Source organism: Phalacrocorax aristotelis, chromosome 1, assembly GCF_949628215.1.
Source record: "Phalacrocorax aristotelis chromosome 1, bGulAri2.1, whole genome shotgun sequence".
In the NCBI taxonomy this organism is placed as follows: domain Eukaryota; kingdom Metazoa; phylum Chordata; class Aves; order Suliformes; family Phalacrocoracidae; genus Phalacrocorax; species Phalacrocorax aristotelis.
Genome location: NC_134276.1, coordinates 156,283,560 through 156,305,480, shown reverse-complemented (window position 1 = coordinate 156,305,480; position 21,921 = coordinate 156,283,560). Strand labels below are relative to the sequence as shown.

General features: G+C 41.9%; 1 protein-coding gene across 8 annotated transcripts in view; it reads right to left on the bottom strand.

Moving 5' to 3' along the window:
• TBXAS1 (thromboxane A synthase 1) overlaps positions 1-21,921 on the bottom strand; it is a 246,768-nt gene that overhangs the window by 59,734 nt on the left and 165,113 nt on the right. For 7 of the 8 annotated variants that reach the window (XM_075074660.1, XM_075074670.1, XM_075074683.1 and 4 more), the window contains one exon: positions 9,517-9,831. The exons of the other annotated variant lie outside the window; for it this stretch is intronic. In XM_075074660.1, coding sequence (XP_074930761.1) covers positions 9,517-9,831 — 315 coding nt within the window. The remainder of the gene's footprint in view (positions 1-9,516; positions 9,832-21,921) is intronic. 8 annotated transcript variants of the gene reach the window in all.

Genomic DNA, 21,921 nt, shown 5'->3' with positions numbered 1-21,921 from the left:
CTGATGAATGTGATTGGCTGCTAATACTGAGACACAGCGTGGGGTCCTGACACAGCTGTCCAAGGCCACCCATCTCACTTCTAAGTTCTTTCAGTGCCAGATGGTTTGGTTTCTCTGATTTCTGGCATCTGAGGTTGTGCCTATGGCTGGCTGTCCTCCCTTTCATTGCTAGGTATTTGCAATTCAGCAGCACATACTTTATGGAAAACCTTTTGACACCTAACTTCCATGTAAAAACAAAATATATATATATTTTAGTATAATACCTTCCTGGACTTGACCCCTACTTCACACAGGAGAAAAACTCATGAGTGCTAAACAGACTTCCATCCAAAGATCAGGCACCTAAACCCATGAAGGGCATCCCCATTCCTGAGCAGTCATGCCATGAGCATCTCTCTTCCTCCCATATGTAACTCCTCTGGTAAGATTTGATCTACCAGTTCTACCTGGAACTATGTTCCACCCTGCAAATAACGTTACCTATCTGTAGCTAAAAAGTTAACACTGATACTTGTAGTTAGCATTGATTAACCATTGATAATGATATGAATTTGGTTTCCTCTGTCCCTGGGGTAAGCGTGTTGAGTGCCATGAAATGTCCAGAGTGGTACACAGGAGCAGCTGGGATATGAATCCTGAAGAAAACTGTAACCAGTTTCTTACTCAGCATTGATGTTTTTCCTTAGGTTAAAAGCAAATATGCTCTTTCATCCATAAAAGCCTCAGATGGAAGGCAGAGGGGGGAGAAGGAATAGAAAGAGGGGAAGATGCATCCTTCCCTTTACTTGCTCTTTAAACAAATCTGTCTAATCACATTTAAAGTACTCTATTATTAACATCTTCACCATTAAATGTTCCATGTCACTAGAAAAATTTATTCTTTAACATGAACCCTGTAGCAGTAATAGTGGGTCAATTATTATGAGGATGGCAAAATACCAGGAAAATTCAGGGGTGAAAATGAGTATCTGTCTAGCATATATTACCTAAGACTCAGTTTTGCTCAAGAATAGCAATAAGGCAGAGTCACTGAGCAACATGTGACATTGCAAGCAAAAGATAAATTAGTCTTCATGGGCAAGAGACTGATAAGCTTGAACTGAACAAATGGAAAAATAAAAGTTTTTTGTTTTTTTTTTTTTTACTTTGGTGAAGAGGGGTAAATGAACTCTGCAATGTCAACAACAACAACAAAAGGTTCCTTGGGATATGGGCACATTAATCATCTCAACAACACCTCATTCCAAGCCACATAGAATCAACAGTTCTCCACTGTCGAAGGGATTTCCCCAGAAAAGAAGTGTTTTTCATACCCAGGTTGTCTTTTTGGTACAGTTCTTGGAAAAATCAAGGAAGGGGGACAATGCCAGGATACCACTGGGGTTTAAAACATTGACTTTGTTCCTATAAACTAACAGTAGACTTTTCAAAAAAGAAAGGCCAAAACGTTCCTAAAAGGCATCCTGGACTTACCAGCTGATCGACTCAGCTCTTTCCATATTATAAATAACCTGACTCTCCAGGAAATGCTCATCACCTGTGGAGAGCAGACACCTGTAGATACAGTGTAAGAACTTCAAATACATGGTAGGCAAAAAGAATTGCCCTCATGTGGCTCCTGGCTGGTCACACTCTTCCTGCTTGCCCATGCTTCTGCTGAAGGACAATTGTGGCTGCCTACAAACCACAGCTTCTGTAAAGCGGGAGCAAGCAACAGGGACCATCCAGAAAGGCCTCCAAGACAACTTCTCTGGCTGGCGCTGTGAGGGTGCCTAGAACAGAAGTCAACCCGTGCAAAGAGATGCCTGCTAAGGTTTTCTGAGTGAGCAAACTGAGCCCAAGCTTTCTCCCTAGGTGCTTCCCCTCAGCATTTGTCTCTAGGAACAGGCTTGTGGCAAGGTGGGCGAACATGAGGCAGATTTGGCTCAGAAGCTTTCTCAGGCTACCTCTCCTTGTACAGCAGAGGCACAAGTCAGTAGTGAGACCAAGGGCCCAAGTCTCAGAGGTCCTTAAGTGGTTGAAATTTAGGAAGAGGTAGAAATCAAAATAACCTCTGCCCAAGAAAAGAGACTTTAGGTCTCTGGAGTCCAAAGCCTGCATTCAAATCAGTAGATTCTAGATGGTAAGAGAAGGGGGAAATGAAGGGAAGGGCTTATTGTCCTCTCCTAGCTTAGCAATCTTCAACCTGTCTGTACAGAAGCACCATGAGACAAAGATAATTAACTGATTTCAGACACTGCACAATTGTACAAAGAACTGCAGAAATATAACCTAACAGCATTCAGACTCTATATGCTTAAAAGCAACCTTTCATTTGTTAATGACAAAACTGATTGCTGACAGCTGACACTTTTGAATGATGTGAGGGTCTGCAACATCTTCTTAAACAAATAAAGAAATCAAAGAGGGTTTTTTCCTTCAACAGAATAAACAGCAACACCATACAATATCGCCTGTGCTTACCAGTTTTGTATGTTTTGTGTGTGTATGTGTATGCACATGTAACAGCAATTCTCTTCTGTGGACTTTCTTCTGCAAACTATTTACAATTCAGTCTCCCTTGATAAATGCAAGCCTCCACCGTCAGCAATATTTGCTTAGTGAAGCTTTGACTCTGTAGTTGCAAGCTTCTGAGAGCACAGTGCCTTGAGATACTGCATGAAAGGCACCAAACTCATGCAAATTGTTGTGGTAATTCCCTTACAGTGGCATCTCTCTGACTTTCACCTCTCATTTTCACTAACGCTCAGAGAAAGCAGTCTGTGCTACCAAGGAGATTCTCTGCATAAACAGCTTAAAAATCTGAAGTACTCAATCAGGCACAGAGACACCATAAAAATGGTCCTACCTTTCACTGCTCTCTGGGAATTTTATGGGAAGGGAATATTTTGAAATGGCAAAATCTTTTTACAGTAAGACAATCTCTGTTAGACTGCAGAGGTATTAGTGAAGAAGCTCTTCAATGCGACAAACAGAATCATAAGCCAGTGTAAAATAGTATGATTCCACTCAAGTCAGTGATGGCATGCCACGTTACCCAGATGAGCAACTGCCATACCCAGTATGTTCGATGAATTACAGTGCCAAAGTCCTAAATCATAGAGGAGGAGCTTATCTACCAGTCCGGTTCAGCCCGGCCCATTCACAACTGAGAACACACAGCAGTTAAAATGTAATTAAACTGTACCTTTTCATAAATGAAACTGGATTGCAGTGACTCTGGGCTGGCATCATTCAATATTATTGACATGAAGGAATACAGTTGAAACATAGTCTGGTCAACATTTTCAGTTAGACATATTGAAAATATTCCTAGGCCCCAGAGCAATAGAAAAGCAAATATTTATGGGAACAGGAAAATTTCTTTCCATTAAAGAAAAATTTTGAAATCTCCATTTAAATAGTGAGAGACTTTGGCAGGACTTTGAAGTTTCTTTAAACTTTATGGGCTGTAGCCAGTTTTGAAAATGTTGGTATGTCTCACCAGCACTGAATAGTTATGCTACTGCTTTGTGTGGATAAGAAATTGGATGGAGTAAAGACATGCTGGGGCTTATCCTCCTCTTCATTCCTCCCCAAACTGATGTTCCTAAGTATCATATCAAGCAGTGATAAATAAGAGCTGTACATGGCATTTAAAAAATAGGATGGAAAACCCAGTTGGTCTTGCAGTCTCCAATAAATGTTTAACAGTAATAGCTGCCCTTTAATCTATTTATTTTTATTTACTACTCCTGACTCCTGTGCTCTCCTTCACTTTTGCCAGGGGTCTTGAAAGTATTCCTAGGCGTTAGCAGCAAGGAGTGAGCTGCTACTCTGTCCTTCACCAGACCTCTTCTGGCTAACACAGAGCCCCTGCAGCTTTGTGTATCAGTGCAGCAACATGTCTTAGGTTCTGTAACAGGCACTAGGCCTTTAATGCAATTTTTTCTTGTGGTGCTTTAAGTAATGAGAGGTTTATGTAAATACAAGCTAAAAACCAAAACTTCCCATTTGTTAATGCAAGACACGGTTTTCTATTACTGAAAATGTGCAGTAAATTATTCCTGAAGCTGAGATTAGAATTCAGGGTGCTCCTTGCTCCAGATTTCTCTACGCTCAGCACCTTCAAGTATGCACTTCTTTATTACATGGAGGCAGAGCAGTCCATTCTTATACCTCTCTTGCCCTCCTTAGCTGCCCCGAAGCATACTTGCTTTCCCTCCCTCAAGAAAATGACCTAATTTCAGTGGTTTAACCTGATCTGTTTACTTTGCAACAGATCATGAGCACATACATAGCCACTTATCACATTTCACCAAAGGGCAACAAATAACTTCTTATGAGAAGTTAACTTTATCACCTCTGTTTTTGCAATTTATCTTGTGCCACTCCTCTTCCTGCCTAAAATTGTGCAGTCCAGTAAAACAACAACAACAAATTTATAATTGTAAATGACTCAGGCTTGAGAGGAGGGAGAAGGGAGGGAGGGAGAGAGGTATTTCAATACTGAAAGGGGAAGAGAGGTAAGAAAAAGAGACCTCATATTAAGGGAATTCCCAGCGTGGAAGATGCAGCAATTTTTCTTGCCCTAAGAACTGTGGCTTAGGACAAAACACACAGAGCAGCTCAGTGCAGTGGGGCTCAGAAGCAAGTGTCCATCTGTTCAGAACAAATGAGTGCTGCAGGCTTGCTACGCTTTTGCTAAGCACACACACAAAAATAAATAAAAATCAACTTGCTTTTACAACAAAATAATCAGTCACAAGCGCAAAAACCGTTCATAAATACATATCTTCTGAAGGGCTTTTCAACAACTCCGCACAGGGATCATTTTTGACTGAAATAGAGAGGGCGAAGGCTGTGGGTGTATTCCTTCTCACCTCGTTAATGTGGATAAAAACATCTCTTTCACAACTGTATAGCCTTTAACAGTTTAGGGACGGTTAGCCGCAAACCCTATAAAAATAATCTGGTCTTGAAATAGCAACCTTTTTATTTTTTCCCTTGTCCTCTTTTACTGGTATATACCAGGCTAGCTTCTCAACTGATGCATATCATCATAGCTGCACTAATACCAAACATGTGCCAGTTTACAGCCTTCTGAAGATCTGACCCCTCTGCTGTCCTGGAAACAGATCTGCAGTCTCGGCAGAAAGTAATATTCTTTTATACACACACAGATGTAGGCATCCTGCCCCCACTAGCTCTTATTTAACTCTCTTTTCATCTTGTTTATTTTGTCTTCACAGTATCAAAGCAAGCTGCACACCCAGCAACAAGCTTGCAGCAAATAGGTGCGTCTTATTTTCAGTGGATGGCCCTTCACAGGGCACATACTACACCCTCAAGGGATTAATGAACAGGGCCAGGTCAGAGGCTTTACAATTTTAATTTTGGTTCATCTGTTAGAGGAATAATGCTCAAACTTGTCTTTGCCAGTGCAGATGGAGCAGACACAGGGATTCACAGGTAGAATGAGAAGATGCTGCGTGAGATGACAGCAGATCACCACTCAGTACCCTGTCCCTCTGCTTCCCCAGAGGCGATGAAAATCTGTGCACTCCCTCTCCCTACACCCCAAAGACCCAGACAGAGGTGAGGAGAGCAGTAACCTGTGTGTCCAGCCCTCTACAATAACCAAGGATAGAGGTTTCTCCTGCTTGCCAGACTCTGAAATGGGCTAGATGCCTCTTCTCACTTTCAGGGAAAGAGACAGCATCAAGCCTCCACACTGAGCTATCAGCCAAGACAAGACCTGAAAAGTCCTTTAGTGAACAGATGAGGAAGGTCCTTCAGGTAAAAAAAGGAGATGGCAACCCGTGACTTGCTCCAGGCACTCTTTTCTGAGGACACTTGCCTGGACTTGCCATCTCTACACTGTATCCAGGCAGCGTGGTGGAGAGAGGCAGAGAGGTCTCCCAAGACAGCTCCAAGACAAACTTTGCCGGACATAACACAGTCAGTCAGACCTGCCGCTCCTCTGGGCTCCTGACACCCAGAACAGCACTGGGGCTACACCACTTCCAGCACGTAACCTCGTATTTCTGCACCACACTGTAGCAGCTTGCACAGAGATCTCTAACATAGCAGTGCCTTGGCCTTCTCCTTCATGCTGTCCCGTACTGCTAAGGTAACCACTGTGCAAGCAAGACAGATGAAGATCAGCGCAAACTCAGGGGTATCCTCAAGTACAACACCCAGAGCCAAAAAATACTGCTGTACGCCCAGATAGACCAACCTCCCTCTCCTTACTGGCAATCACAAGGTCACTGTGCTTTGAGTTTTTGACTGGTGTGCCAAAAACCTGGAACTGTGCCTGTCATTTATAGCACCTTCTCTCAGATGGCTCTCACATGTCTTTATAAACTTTAGTAAATGAGTGTATAAATCACTCTGTCCACCACCGAAGTACAGTCATCTCTGGGATGATACACAGCAGCTGCTGTAAAATCAGACCGCAGCTATACACCACAGATTAGGGCAATAAAACATGCTGTATGAGGCAACTGAAAAGGTTGGAGGAAGAAGGGAGGCGTGGTGGAAAGCATTTTGTAGTTATAATTACCTGAGCATAAATTTGGCTGAAGAGGGTACTGTGTTTAACACTTGCATATCTGCAAATCAAAGCAGTCTTCCACCACCTGTCAAAACAACCTCACTGTACCATTCTCCACATTTTGGCCTTCTAAAGTCCTTCCTTTCTGAAAATTGCAAACCACCTTGATATGAGCAAAGCTGATGTGCTGAGCACAAGCAATAAACTAATCAAATTTCTTAGTAACTGACTTGATAACTAACTGTGAGCCCGTAGCTGCTATGCTCCCTCCCTTCCTCTCCCTTGCATGATAACTGAACACAGCATCTATATATTCCTAGTTTTAAAATAGCTTCTGCTCCCGTAACTTGCAAACCGTTCGCATAGATCTTATCTTCTAGGCTAAAAGTAGTTAATTGCAGTCACTAAGGGGACTGAACTGCTGCATCTTTTTCTTTATTCTGGGATGGGCGCCTTGAGCAGTGCCTTGCCCCCCTTCAAATCATGAGCTGTTTGTAACAGGAAATCTTTTGAAGGATGGGGCTGCACAGATGAGATCTATGAATTTACTTGTATCAAGGACAGCAGATGAATAGTTATCCTTCTCTCCCTCTTCTCCTTGGCCATCCAGCCATATATAGATCATCTAAAGCTAAACCTGAAAACTAGTAAAATATGGGGAATTGCTTTGAAAGGTACTTCCAACCAATATATGACACGGGACAGCATGGTTTGGAATGAGGCCACCAGTTTGGGTTGAGGCATCACACAGACTGTGTACAGTACCGACCTGTGAAAATCATTCATTTAATTTGAGTGCCATCTCTCTACACCAAGTTTTAACTTCTCTGCCAGGAATGTTCCTAGCTCCACAACCTCTCCTAGATACTGAAAAAGCTGAAATTATTAGAAAAATATGCCTGTTAGAGAACCAAGAGAGTCAAGCATTATGCATTTGAATTGGATTATTATTGAAATACTACTAATAGTGAGTGACAGCTCAGACAGACTATACACAACCACAGGGTCCACTTAGCTCTCTAGCTTGGATTAGGAGCACGCTGGCATGCACCGGTTCACCCTGCAGTCTCCAGGTGCACAGCAAGGGCTCCTTTACCTGGAACTAAACCAGAAGATTGTCCAGCTACTAAGGGGAATTTGGTACACAGGGCCAGACTCAAACTAACCCAGAATAAACTCCTGAGGTGTGTACAGTGTGCACCCAACAGCCCTCACTACCAACTGTGCTAGGTGATGAATTTGTGTTTACAGGAGCACGCTACTTGCTAACATAGACACAGCTATATACGTGGTCTCCTTATGTGAAATGTCTGCAAGCAATCAGCCAGTTAATGACTGCTTGCAGTCAGCTTTCTATGTACTTACATGGAAAAGTTTACTAATTCATATCCCCATCTACAGACAGATATGAATGACATCGCATACCTATCATATTGGATACCTCTCCCAGCAATTTCAATTAGGCTTCTTAGGCTGTCAGTTTTCAGGAGCTGGCAAATTGATGAACCATATTTTCCTCGAGGCTGCACCATAGGGATTTCTTTGTGCAACCCTGCCACCAGTATTAACCAGTAAACTGTACATACTCCAGGCCAAGTTGCACCTTCCCATCTTTGCAGGCCTTAAGGAAGTCAGCAGAACTAACCAGACCCAAGCGCATAATTAGGTCTGCTGTATTTGAATGAAACAACTAAACACACTCCAGCTGGAGTGTTGTAGAGTTAATAACCTAAGACTATAACCCAAGTCCTATAGGTTAGAACACAACACATCAACGGTTTCATTGTATTAACTCACACCACAGCTATGGAACATGCACCAAGAAAAAGCTCTGCAGATCACACTGTGCAGCCCTAACCTCCACTACTGTCATCCACCTGCACCCTCAGAGCAAAAGCAACCCTAAATGGAGAACCACCATGCTAGGAACCTCACCATGCACGAGAAAAGAAGACATTTTCTGTGTACACAAATCCTGGCTTTTATGTTTGCACAAGCAAAAAGAGGGAAATGGTAGCTTTTGAATGGACACACTTTGCATAGTCGAGAATTTTCTATTACCAGCAAAGCAGAATATTATACAACTCTTTTCTTGTTCTCTAAGTATAACACAAAGGATGGAATGCATAAAAAGTATGAAACTCCCCAAAATGTATAGTTAAGGCTTTGAGCATGCAAATCCAGCAGCTAAAATCCTGCAAGACAGCCATGCCTGGTGTCATTTTATTCCTATTAGGCTTGTGATCCATTATAAAAGCATTCATGAAAAGAAAAAGACCCTCAGTCTGAATTCTCATAACTAACCAGTTGTGCAGAGAGTGTAGGGTGGAAGAATGGCTGCTGCATGGTCTGCTGGATATACAAAATATTGTCAACAGTTATCCAGGAAACATAAATGCCCTTGGTAAAAACAGATAGAGAAGGAGAAGTAATCCGAACATAGTATAAGAGAATTAGATACTGTGGTTGTTTTTTTTTTAAGGTATACACATATATTCTGCTGCTGAAGAAAAAAAAACAGAAGTATGAACATTTAAAGCAAAACTTTGCAGTTTATGGTTTCTAAGAACACTGTTTATCTCCTTACAAATATCAGTAAATAAAACTGACAAATTTTTAAATGCAAGAAAAGTATCTGGGCAAGAGGAAAGAAAGAAATTTATAGTTTTAGAGTCTGGCGACAGCTGGTTTATTTCAATAATGTAAAATATTTTGTAAAGGTTAAGCTTTCACCATGACACAAAGTTTCTGGGCCATCTCTTCAGCTGCTGTAGAGTGACATTATTCAACAGTTTCCAAAAAACCCTAAGCAGTATAGATTAATTTTGAATTTTTGGCTAAAAATATTAATAAACTGTTAATATATGCATACATAACAGAGACAAATAGGGGTCATGCAGGTGCCACAGTGGCATGACGACATTCACATTGCCTTGCTCCCTGCATGAAGCTCCACACCAGCACATTGTACTCACGTGTTTTGCTGAGAACTCATCAACCTCCTGAACCACCTTCTCCTGGCACTCTGGGTTGGTGGCTAGCAAGTATGTGGCAAAGGACAGTGTGCTAGTGGTGGTCTCGTACCCAGCAATCAGGAACAGGAAAGATTGGCCTGCTATCTCATCGTCCGTTAACATCTTCTGAACCTTTTCAGATGAGGTCCTGCCAGCAAGAGGTGTCTCATTCTGACTGGAAGCAGCAGATGGACTGATCACATCAAAACAACCGGCTGCCAGGGAGTCAGCTGAATTGCGAGAGTCAAGCATCCACTGAAGAAAATCTCTGCGCCTCTGCAGAATACAGGATGAGAAGCAGCACAAAGAATGCCTTTACCCATGGGGGATGGAAGGAGAGAGCTGTTTCCTATTTATACTGCCCATTCGGCTCCCACAGAATGGCCACCAGCCTTTCACCAAAAGAGGAGACTTCTATAAATCATCTGGAAATGCCATCACTAAGACCAGGTCACCACTTTCTTCCCAGTGGGATAAGGCTGATCTGCCCCCAATACATAACAGGTACATATATTCACAGAGGATTGCTAATGGCCAGCTCCATAATAGCTTCTTTCATCCTCAGGATGAGTTCTTGGCACTTGCGGGAAGTAAGGCGGTTGACATAGTCAATGCGCAGTCCCACGTGCACCTGCCAAGTGGAGGTGGCACAACTCATGCTTGGAGGAGTTGGCCCATCTGCTTGGAGACACCATCCTCATTTATTCACATGGTCCAAAGACTGAAAGTCACCATCTAGGTTTAGGGTTGCATCTACAATAATTTCTGTGCCAGCTTAACATGACAGGACTAGAAACTGATCTCAGTTAACTGCTGCATCTTTTCCTGCGAAAGTATACTTATGAACACTTGTACCAACATAGCATTTTAATTTTTTTTTAACATTTTCAGAAATGCATTACAACTGTAAGCATTCCTCTACCATAAAACTTGTTTGGGTGGCTTGCCTTTGCAAAATGCCCACTGAATGATTCTACTGTTATGAAAACTGCTTGCTTTCATGTTAGCTTCTGACAGAAAAACTCTAATAAACAGACCTATGGACAAGAGTGAGTTGACTCCAAACCAGTCTGGACAGCAAGCTTGATTAGGCTTTGAAATATAACCCAAAAGGTTCAAATTGACTTTTGGGAGTGGGCATAATAGAATTGTGCTGAACCTAAGCCATAAGGCTATGCGATTGATTTTCAATTCCTCAAATACCAACAGAATACGTGATAGCTCAAGGACTTAGAAAGGACTTCAGTGCCAGAACATGACAACTTGTGCAGTGGGATGGACAAAAGAAGGGACCAAGTCTTTCTTCAAAAGAAAAAGAATGCTGTAAAGCTGCATTTATCTGTTAAAAAGAAATCATTTGAATGATTTTATGGATCCAATGATCGAGAGATAAAGTAGAAAAAGAAAAGCCAGAGAAAAGGACAGGCAAACAAGATAAGAGTAAGGAAGGACTAATTAATTATAAATGTCAAAGGACTTAATCAGATATTTTTTTTTCACACAACATGGGAAAAGAGAGCAGAGAGACGGCAAAAGAGGATAAATACTTAGTGTCCTGCACTTAGCTCTGCTGCCAGCAAACTGTTCTAACCAATCTACAGGCAGAGAGGAATGGTTATTTTGAGGTTTGAGTAATACAAGGGATTGGCACGCTGCCTTTTTAGCAGCTCCTTCCTTCCACCCCGCACAACCTTTTCATTTTGTACGTGTACATTATGCACCTTGTACCCACGACCACAGTGCATCTTGCACCCTGGTACCCCCAAGAATCAATGCTCCAGGAAGTAGCCAGTGCTGGTCGCTGCATGCTGAAGGACTCTACAAATTGGCCAGTCAAACTCCATCACTTCAAAGGCATGGGATATATGCTTTTCCCCCAGTAACTGAAGGCACACAAAGCAACATTATACACATTGTGCTTGGTGAATGAGTTCCAGCTTTGAAAATACTTCCTTGTGCCTAGACATAGGCACAATTTCTGTATTCAAATTGGCCAGGCTTCTTTGGTCTCTCATTTCTAATACAGCAAGCCAAAAGTTGCAACTGTCCTGCCACAGTCATCCTCCTCCAGAGTGATAGGGTACCTCTGCTCTTTTATGTTCCTCTACACCGGAGGAAACAAGACTTCATGCGTACTTCAGCCGAGCATAGCTGAAAATCTCATTTAACTTTTTCAGGTAAGGCTTTATTCACATTCTGGGAGTCCATGTATTGCACAACTCAGAGTCCAAACTCTTCGGTATAGCCTACACTTCAGGGATTTTCCTGGTACATATATTTGGGTTAGGCCATTTTTTAAATAAAAGAAACCACAGAACAGTCCAGTTCCAGTGTTTTCATTAGTGTGTGGATAAACTAGTCCAGTATAGTAATGTACTGCATCCGTACAGATACTCCCTTTTATCCGTAAGACTGGTCATGATCACCTAAACTACCTTTGTAACATAAAAATGTATAATTACATTCATATTCAGTGAAGTTGTAACACTGTAACCTACTATAATTCAAAGGGTATATACCATTTGGTATGGTTCTGCATTCATCCTTCTCTAGCTGTGAATTTTCTTGTAAACAAACCCATTGCTCTCTGAGGGTTTTCAGTTTGCAGTCATGAGCTGTTAGCTGAGCCTGGTCTTATATTTCGGCAACACAGTCTCCAGAGACCCTATAAGATGTTTCTCCAGCCTTAGACAAAATCAGGTCCTGGCCTTATACAAAGCATCTGGTTATTGGTACGATAGTAAAATAATAATCATAATGACTAGTGAATAAAATTTCATTCACAAGAATTTTTGCTGAAAGCAAACTTAATGAATGCTAGCACAAGCGAATATTCCCAAGAATGTGCTCTGGAATGCTTCTGTGGCCATTTTGAGAAGCTCTTTTTATTACTCTCACAATATATTTGGTTAGGAATTTAAAAGCTTTTCTTGTTGCAGAATCTGTTTATAAGGTCACCCTATCAAGAAAGAGCTAGATACCTGATCTGTGCCATGTAATTTGTTCACAGGTGAGCAGGGGTTACTAAGAGGAATGGCTTCATAAACAATCCTTACAAAAACAACATTCATTTGTAAAAACTACTTGAATAATGGGGGGGTGGGGGTGGGGTGGGAGAGCATAAAATTAGAAAGATGGAGCTTTATTCAAGGTTATTCTACACAGTGGAAGGAATTATATTTCTATATTTTAGCTAAGATCCTTCCTTATAGTTCATTCTACTTCACTTTAGGCATCAGTAAAGAATGCAACATAAAAAATCGTCATCAACCCAAGTGAGAGAAAAGATTTCCAGGGTTATAACCAGTCATAATGAAACATATTTTTTTTTCCGCACCATCAGGATGGAAAAATCACTGAGTCAAAAACCTAACAATAGCCACAGAGGCAAACACTAGCATAAAACCAAATATAATTGGATTGTTAAGTGCTGGAAATGAGGAAAAGGTACCTCATGGAAATTCACGGGGGTTTTCTCCACTTCGGTTCACAGCAGGAAAAATAAGAAAAAGGCATTTTTTTAGTTTGACAACAGACCAGGTACTGACAGCGTCACTGCACAAACACATTCTCTGGTCATCACATACTGCTGCTGCCTTCCTTTTTCCATCGGGGACATTTGTTTGATTTTCCTCACAAAAAGGAGAAGCCCATAATAGCCTCTATCCTGTCCTCTGACACTTGCATAGTTATGTTACAATGGCCTCAGAAACAAGTTCCTGCTTCAAAAGAACAGCGTGCCAACTCACTCTTGTTTTGCCCCTGTACACCACAGCCTGTCATTAAGCCAATGAAAATTGAATCGAAAGCTACTATTGGAAAAAATCTAATTTAAATCATGGGACAGGGTGCATGTCTAACTTGGTGGTGACATAGACATCCCCTCTGAAATATATAATAAGACAAGCCCTGCTTTCAGCTTCCCCAAGACAGACACCTTGCAATATATTTCCTGACACCAGTGTTCTGGGCCGTATCATTTCTCTCATTAGTCTCCTTAAACATCACCTGGCCATGCAGAGAAATCATTCTGCACAGAACTGTAACGAGCTGTGCGCTACACACTGGAAGAATAGATGTGTGCTATACTGGGGAAGGCCAATCCGGCGGTATCTATCACCCCTCCTCAAATCACTGCTTTTAAGTTTTGCAGCTGTCAGAAGAAGAGACAGATATCACTCACATGTGTGATGTACCATGACTTTTCTCACAGGGGGCAGGGGTTCTGCGGGGGGCAGGGGATATCTCCAGCTCTTTCCATTCTAAATAGGGAACTGTGTTTTCATATCCAAGATTGACATACTGGCTGACCTTTTGAGAAATTCACTGCTGCTCTGAGGGTCCAGGGGACCCTTGGGTTATGCTTTTGGTAGAGAGATTCAGCCATTCAACTTCTCTGCAAGGTGAAGTCCAAAATTACTTCAGGAAAACTTCCAAATGTATACCAGTTGGAATTTTTGTTCTTAATGCTGTGATTTCAGTTGTGTTTTCTGCAAACTATACTCAAATCTTGCACCACTCTGATCGTTCACCTCCCCATTTTGAGGTCAAAAGAGCCCAGAACTACAAAAAGCAACTTAAACATGAATCAAGGAATCAAACTAGATGACATAGTCGGTTGGTATTCTGCAAAACACTTGCTATGGTGCAAAAGTCATACAAATGTGATGCCGCTAATATAACACCACTCACAAAGTGTGCAGACTCTCCTAGCCTTTCTCAGATGCTCTGATGGCAGCTCAAAAAAGCAGAAGCTAAAGCTTCAGAATCCTTATCTAACAGGTAGAAAGTTCACATATTATTTCAGTTTCCCACAAATGTACTAACGCTGCTATATTAGTTTATATCCGGGTCAGTTTTTGTAAGTTTGGTTTAGCAACCACCTTTTTAGGTGGGACAAACCTGGGTCACCCTGAAGTTATCAGTATCACTGAAGTTATCACTGTGGTAGCTACCCAGATGCTTTTGAAAAAGCAGCACAAAATGCAGTCTCACTAAAACTATCACTTTGGCAAACTGCTTTGAAGGATCAAATTCAACCTCCCCATAACACTTGCAGGTTTCATTTAGCTTCTCGCTGAAATCACTAAAATCCAGTCTCTCTGCCAATACATCCAGTTCCAAAACATTTCAGAGAGAGGGTCCTTTTGCCTTGTGCTGGAACCCAGAAGCTGGAATTAACTGGGAGGCCAGAGCTGACAGCCCTCAAATTTGTGTGTCCAAAGAAGGTTGAGGGCATGGTACCCTCACGGGTGATTTCAGCTCTGGAAGGACCTGGAGTCTGTTGAACTGTAGGGTATGGCCGTTGTTCAAGAGTGGCTGGGAGGCTTTCAGTCCAGCAGAAAAAACTCTTCTGTTTGCATTTGTTAACATCAGCTGGTGAAACCACTGTAACGTTTTTATTGTAAATGGGCTGAATGTCTGAGGGCAGGCATGTCTTACAAAGCAATACAACTTGCATTTAAAATCTGAGTAAATTTAAAGCAAAAAAAAAAAAAAATTCACTGGCTGCCCACTTGGAAAGTGGAGCAGCCTTTTGCCAGCTTGGCCTGATGTTAACATTTGTAGTGAAACCCCAGACTAAGATCATCTTGTATAACTTTGGACTCTTTATGATGTTTTCATATATTATAGTCACTAAACTCTTATGCAAGTTTCTGGCAGCAGTTCAGAGCAATGAGGGAGCACTGTGAGTATTCAATGACACCGTATTTTATGTCAGAAGCCACAGCAATGCCTTTGCTTTCTACTGGAAAGGAAAAAGAAGGGTCCCTACAATAATGTTGCAAAAATGCTACGTGAAATGCTGCGCAGGCCCAGAAGGGGCAGATATGTCAGCAAATTGACGAAAGCACTTGAGCTTGGAAAGTATTAAACACGGTAACAAAACACGTCTTCTATACGTGACAAATGCTATTTTTAAAAAAGTAAAAGTAAAAAACCAAGAGTAAGCATAAATTCAAGTATGACATGGATTTTATTGGCTGAGTTTGCCACTAATCTGCAGAATGGCCGATACAAATTACTGGTTAAAGCACTGACCTCCACAGAATCTGGGATGCTTAAAGCTGCTCTCCCTTTTTTGCCTTTAAAACAGTTATTACTGGTGCAGCTTCTCCATCTGTAAAATCAGTACAACACGCATCAAATCTCATAAAACCCCATGAGGAAAAGCTAATGATGATCTCAGAAAACCCTTTAAGACCTAGGATGAAAACAGATTTACACAGACTCAAAGAGTTTAAGGCAAAAGCACCATCACATGGGGGAAAGAGGCCTGGAAGGAACTCAGCAAGTTATCTACTCCATCCCCTTGCCACGAGGCAGCATCAGCCAAACCAACACTGACAGCTGTTTGTCTAACCTGTTCTTAAAAGCCCAGCCAAACCCTAGCTTCCCACAGCCTCCCCAGGCAGTCCACCCCAGCACTGAACCATTTTCGTCACTGGAGAGATCTTCCCTCCTCCAGTGAGTCACTGCAGATATTGCAGATCGTTGGATTTCACCCATCTATCCCTGTAATGTCTGAGGCTCCACAACACGTACTTGCATATGTGTGTCTACACATATATTACTTCAGTAGGTCTTTAACAAAGTATGCTGGTAACAGAAGAATCATACTGCTGAAAAGTACAAAACTGTTTTCACGTGGTAGTGCCTCTGTTCATGAGGTGAGGGAGAAGAGTGCTCAGGTACTGCTGGTTTCTTCCTCAAAAATTTTGCACTTTTCAAAACACAAAGTTAACGTAAGAGTATTAGTAACCTACAGAGGCATGGGTAAGCCTAATTTGACCTGAAAAGAAAGCTGGGGGGAATTCTTAAAAACAAGATTTTGTTAGGGACCCATCTCCCTTCAGCTTAAACTGATGCAAATGGCACTAGAGAGCTCACATCTTGAAAGACAACAGCCTCCTCCTCGAGATGTTCCCAAACAGTCCAGGAATGAAAATAAATTTGAATTTCAGATCTAATTCTTAGTGAATGGAGAGAGAACAAAAAACCGTTGCTAGTTGGGACAAGTTTAACATAGCTCTTGATGGCTCTTGTAGAAGGAGGCTATTTTTAATCTTAAGTGTGTGGACCTGTTGACTGTGAGCTGCAAAGATCCTAGCCAGAGGCCTAACTTGGCTGAAGTGATATGTAGGATGAAGAGATACTACAATTATAGGAGAGAGAAAATAAGGCTCACACCTATTTGATTGTTTCATTACTTATGTGGGCCCCCAGAGAAACTGAGGGCTTGCCTAGAGAGCTGGAAATCCTTCCAGTAGTTCTTCAATGTAAAACCAAGGGATTGCCTGCAGCCTGGTCCATTTACTGACTCTGGGCATTTTCTTTCCAATACCCGGCTGAGCAGAATGAGCTGGCTGTCTAAAAGGACTAAGTTTCTCCGTGAAATTCAGTGTAATGGCAAACAAGTGTCATGCATTTTGTGGCAGCTGGTTGGCATCTCTGCCCAGAGCACAGCACAACAGTATAACCACAGCTCCCTCCATTGCATGCACACATGGGGAAGGCTCAGAAAACAGTCCAAAATGCAATGGCTAGAGGGTCTCATCCAGCTTTCCCAAACCCTGCATCACGGTGAGCAAGAAACACTAGTAGCAAATAAAGTGGACTGCAACCTCCTTATTCTGTATTTGCAAAACATTTAGGATAACAACACTGCGATAACGACTCCTGGCATTATCAGAGTACAAACAATAAATATTAGATTTGTGTGTGTGGTAGCTGAGCTTCTCTTGCCCCACACGTTTTGCTGCTTGAAGGGGGGAGGAGTGAGGTAATCAGAATACATAGTCGGCAACTACAGCAAGAGAAGAAATAACTGGGGGCTGGGGAAGAACAACAGCTTGGGCTCCCCCTCCCCACCCCATGCATGCCAGTGTGTGGAAGAGTCACTGACTCCCAAATCAGCGGCGAGCTGACCACTCTGCTGCACACTGTATGCACGCATCCTCTCCCAAAGGTTATCTGGCCTCCCAGTAAACCATCCGACACTCCCCCCAACCCCGCTATTTGTGGGAGGAAGGGAGGATGCAGGAAGGGAGTGTTTTAGGCTAAGTGTCTGACACCCAGCAGCTCGACCCTCTGCTGACTCAAACTGCTGACTAAAGGCTGCTGTTGCAGGCAGCCCTCTGTTCCTTTTCTACTTGCCACAGATTATAATTGTATTTGCTTAAATTTAATTCCTGATTAATTACAGTTCTGTTTTTAGCAGTTGCCTGACATTCAAGAAAATGCACAAGAATCTCATTATTGTTTCTTTATCCTTTGTTATTCCTGCCTCATATGCTCTCATTAACATGCTTGCAAAGCCCCACCACCCATTTCGAAGAGCCATCAAGATGTTTGGGGACCATCCTGGGAATTTACTGTTCACATCCTGAGCTCCCTCATCTCTCCCCATGGTTTTTTCAAGATTCTCTCTTTCTGCATCATATTACATATAGATTGCATACATTTTGAGGGAGGTACACCTCATTATTTGGTTTTGTGATGGCTGTAAGTAATTCTGGGTAACCAAAACAAATTTTTTTTTAAACTAAACTAATTATGGCTGTGAGACTGATATAAATGACAGGCACTGTTACAAAGAAAGTACAGTTAATGTTATTTATGTTCTTTATTAACAATATGGAAAAACCACTTGTCTTTTCTATTACTTCCTGAGCAACTGCTCTCTGTCACTGGCGGGCAATCCTACTGCTGGCTTATCCATTCATGATCACACCTGCACCCTACATTAGGATTTATCCTGGATCTTTGGCTATATTAAACTGGCTTTCACCTATAGTACATAAATCACCTCTACATCTGACTCTACTTGTGTGCATGAAGGGGTACAGGTTTCTAAAGCAGTGGGTGAAAGCAGCACTGGGAAGGAAAGGATTATTTTCAGCTACCTGGTGACCAATAACAAATTGTGTTATCCTCTGCTGTCTCATGGATGCTTGTTTCAGTTATGGGTTTTATCCAATAGATGGCTCCTCAGTAGCAGGAAGGATTCTCCCCATGCTCTTCTTTCCTTCACAGAGTTTCAATACGACTTTCTCGTATTTACACAGCTATTATCTTGCAAATATAGGCATTTTGTGCACACTGATCAACACAGAAGAAGCATGTGTGTGTGAAGTAAAGAACGAAAGAAAAATTAGATGGCATTTTATATACTTTGTGCCACTTTGTCATCTGCCAATACAGGCATGCATGAAAAATGACAGTCAGGCAGCCCTGTGGTCTGGAATGCTTCCTAAAGTCAAACTAAAAAAAAACCAAAACACCAACTTCAGAAACACATTAATATTAACAGCATGCCAGAATACCAGATGTCTTTCTCCCCCAAAATAGGAGGACATCTCCCATATCTTATGTATCCCTGACTGAGCAATACTTAAGCAACTTACAGGCATCATTACTCTTCTGTCAACAAAAGATTTTTCACAAGAAAAAAAAAAATCCAATGTGTAATTATTGATATAATGAACCAGGAGAGCTCTGTGTAATAGGCAGGGTGCAAGTTAACATCATTATGAGTAATGCTGCCATTTCTGAGATGGGGAAAGTGAATACGCTTTTGTTGTTTTCCAGAAAAACTTAATCAGAATAATAATAGCAAAACCCGAGACATTAATTACATTCAGACAAATCATGTTTATCCCATATGTGCGCTTGTGACTACTCTGAATCAGAAGAGCAGTTGCCAGTCATTTCTGTCCTGAGATCTACTTTGCATCTTGCTCAGATCTTCTCAAGACCTTGTCAAACACCTGGCAGTAACCCCACTTTGGGGATTGTGACCCTCTGGTCAGACCACATGATCAAGTGGAAAGTGAAAATGCAACACCCACAATAAATAATAAATCTCATAGAAGCCAGACCATGGCTATTTAAATCCCTACAGCTTAACACTTCAGTGGGGCACAACTATAAGCCTACTATACCTGCTGTTAGCATCTAAAATAATAACGTTCCTAATAATAACCTTTACCCTTGAAATATTAAGCTGCTTTGAGAAGGGGGGAAAGGTACCAGTTTACCACAAATATACATCTAAATATATAGCATCTTAACATTAGCACAATTACAGCCATAATAAGTGTCAAGAAAGAAAATAAATGTTTCTTCCCTGTTCAGAGCTGAGCACAATCACTGCTTACATTTCTGTGCTCCAAAAGGACTTGCATAATTCCATACCACAAATCAGCTTTTTGCTAGCTAAAACTTGGAAAATTCGAACCAACTTGCACTTTGCTCTCTCCAAAATAAGCTCATCAGCATGCTTGATTAGGGGCTGTTACACTATTGCTTCCCTTTACTCCTGAGCAGACACCCCAAGCAGTCCTCCAGCCTAATGGGTATTATGCAGAGGAACAGCACATGTAAAGGTAGCTCCGTGCTCTGGTGATGCCACAGCTGGCATAAGGGCCCTTTGCACACCCAAAGAACAGCCACGACATTGCTCTTAAACTGTATAAGGAGCAGATTTAACCCCTGACCAGGCCCAGTACTGGTGAAACACAAAAGCTCCATCTTTCCTCCTGTCTCTCTCTCTGGATGCTGCAGCCAGCAGAACTTACCCAGACCCAAAGCCAAGCCTGCAGGCTTTCACCCACCTCCCCCTTTTAAGGGACCAACTACAAACACACTAAAAATCAGGGTTCACAACTGAAATACTGACAACAATTTTCACTGTGGAGCAGTTTAAAACAGGCAGCAGTGATATTCATTAAGCTGTTAATAATGGATTGTGGCACAAAGCAATTTACCGAGTTTCCATTGTAATTAAGATCACTGAATATTTGGGCACTCGCAATGCACCTAGCTCTCCCTGCTTCTGAAGCTTTACATTTTAATGTGAATTATGGCTTGCTCCCCCGAGAGACCTACTAAAAAGCCCATTTTAATTGGTATGTTTTTAATTGAGATTACATTATTAAAAAGTGTACATTTCTGTTGAAGAGAGAAAGGAGGTGCTCGGCTCCCCTCTAGTCTCCGTCTCTCTTAGATATAGCTTACTTTTATCCCATCAGGAGGGAAAAATGAAGGGTAGTCGCTGTGAAGAAAGTAGAGAAAGCCCCGCACAGTCACAGCCTATGAAGCCAGGGCAAGGCTGCCATTGACTGCTGAGGACACAGGATTTCCTAGGCAGATTTTTGGGGATGGAGAGGAATCGCTGCAGTCGTTCAGGCTGCTCTTTAGCAAAAGGCAGCTGGAAGAACACCATGCAGGGATTCCTGCCTTGCAGCCAGCTGACCTCAAGGGCACACTTTAGAAAGCCTCTCCTCAAGGTATCTAGTGACAGACAATCTGTTGTTTTCCAAAATAAGTAACTCTAATGTTAAATTATCCTCAAAATCCAGATACGGTCATGAGCAGATGGGGTCTAGTGAAGGCCTCTGGCTCTGCTGGCTCCAGCAGACTGGGGGAGGAGAGGCAGCCCCCGGGGCAGCGTGGGCATGGTGGCAAGAAGAAAATTGCCCCAGCAAACAATGTTGGCCACCTTGGTGCATTGAGATGGTCAGACTGACTTGCAACCAGATTCAAAAGAAAAGCAACTTCATGTACTTGGCATCCCAATGCTGGCCACATAAATGGTTCTCCTGTTGGCAAGACAGGCTATCGGTATCTTTTCTAAGTAGGAGTATGGATCTGCTAAGGTAAGCAGACACAAGAGAAAAGGGAGAAATATCAAAGGAGTGCAAAGTAAATACCAACAGTTGAAATAGATCAAGGGAAAAACCTCCAGAGATCAAAACATGCCAACAGCTGGACAAGACGGTTGAACCAGAATGAAATATCATGAAACGGCTTTTTCATAACTGCTTCAGAAAAGGTCATACTGTATTGCAAAAAGAAGGCAGTGCATGGGGCTGAGAGAGGTCACCGTAGGCAAATAGAGAAACAGAGAGGCTAACAGAGACAAATTCGAAGATCACCCACTAATACCACAAAGTGCTGCAACTCCCCTCCTAGTTCTGGGAGTGACTCAGGGAGGAAGGAGGGTGAATCAATAACAGATAAAAGAAAAAAAAAAAGAAGGATGAAATCTGAAAGATAAAACTGACAGAGAAAGGGAAAGCTCTATTATTGCAATTAGGTCAGTAAATCTGTGATTTTTTTCTAAATTAAGAATTTAGATGCTATGCTCTAGTTACATGTGTCAGAAGAAAGTCAGTTTGTAGAGGGGAAAGTACCCAAACATGCTATTGCTCTGAACAGCAAAGTAAAATAAATACATAAAACTCCCAGTCAACAGATCCCTTGCAGATTTAGATCAAGAGTAAGTTAAAAAAAAGGAAAATGGCTATGTAAATGAAGATTAGATCTTATATCACACCTTGGCATAAAAGGCCACCACCCTGT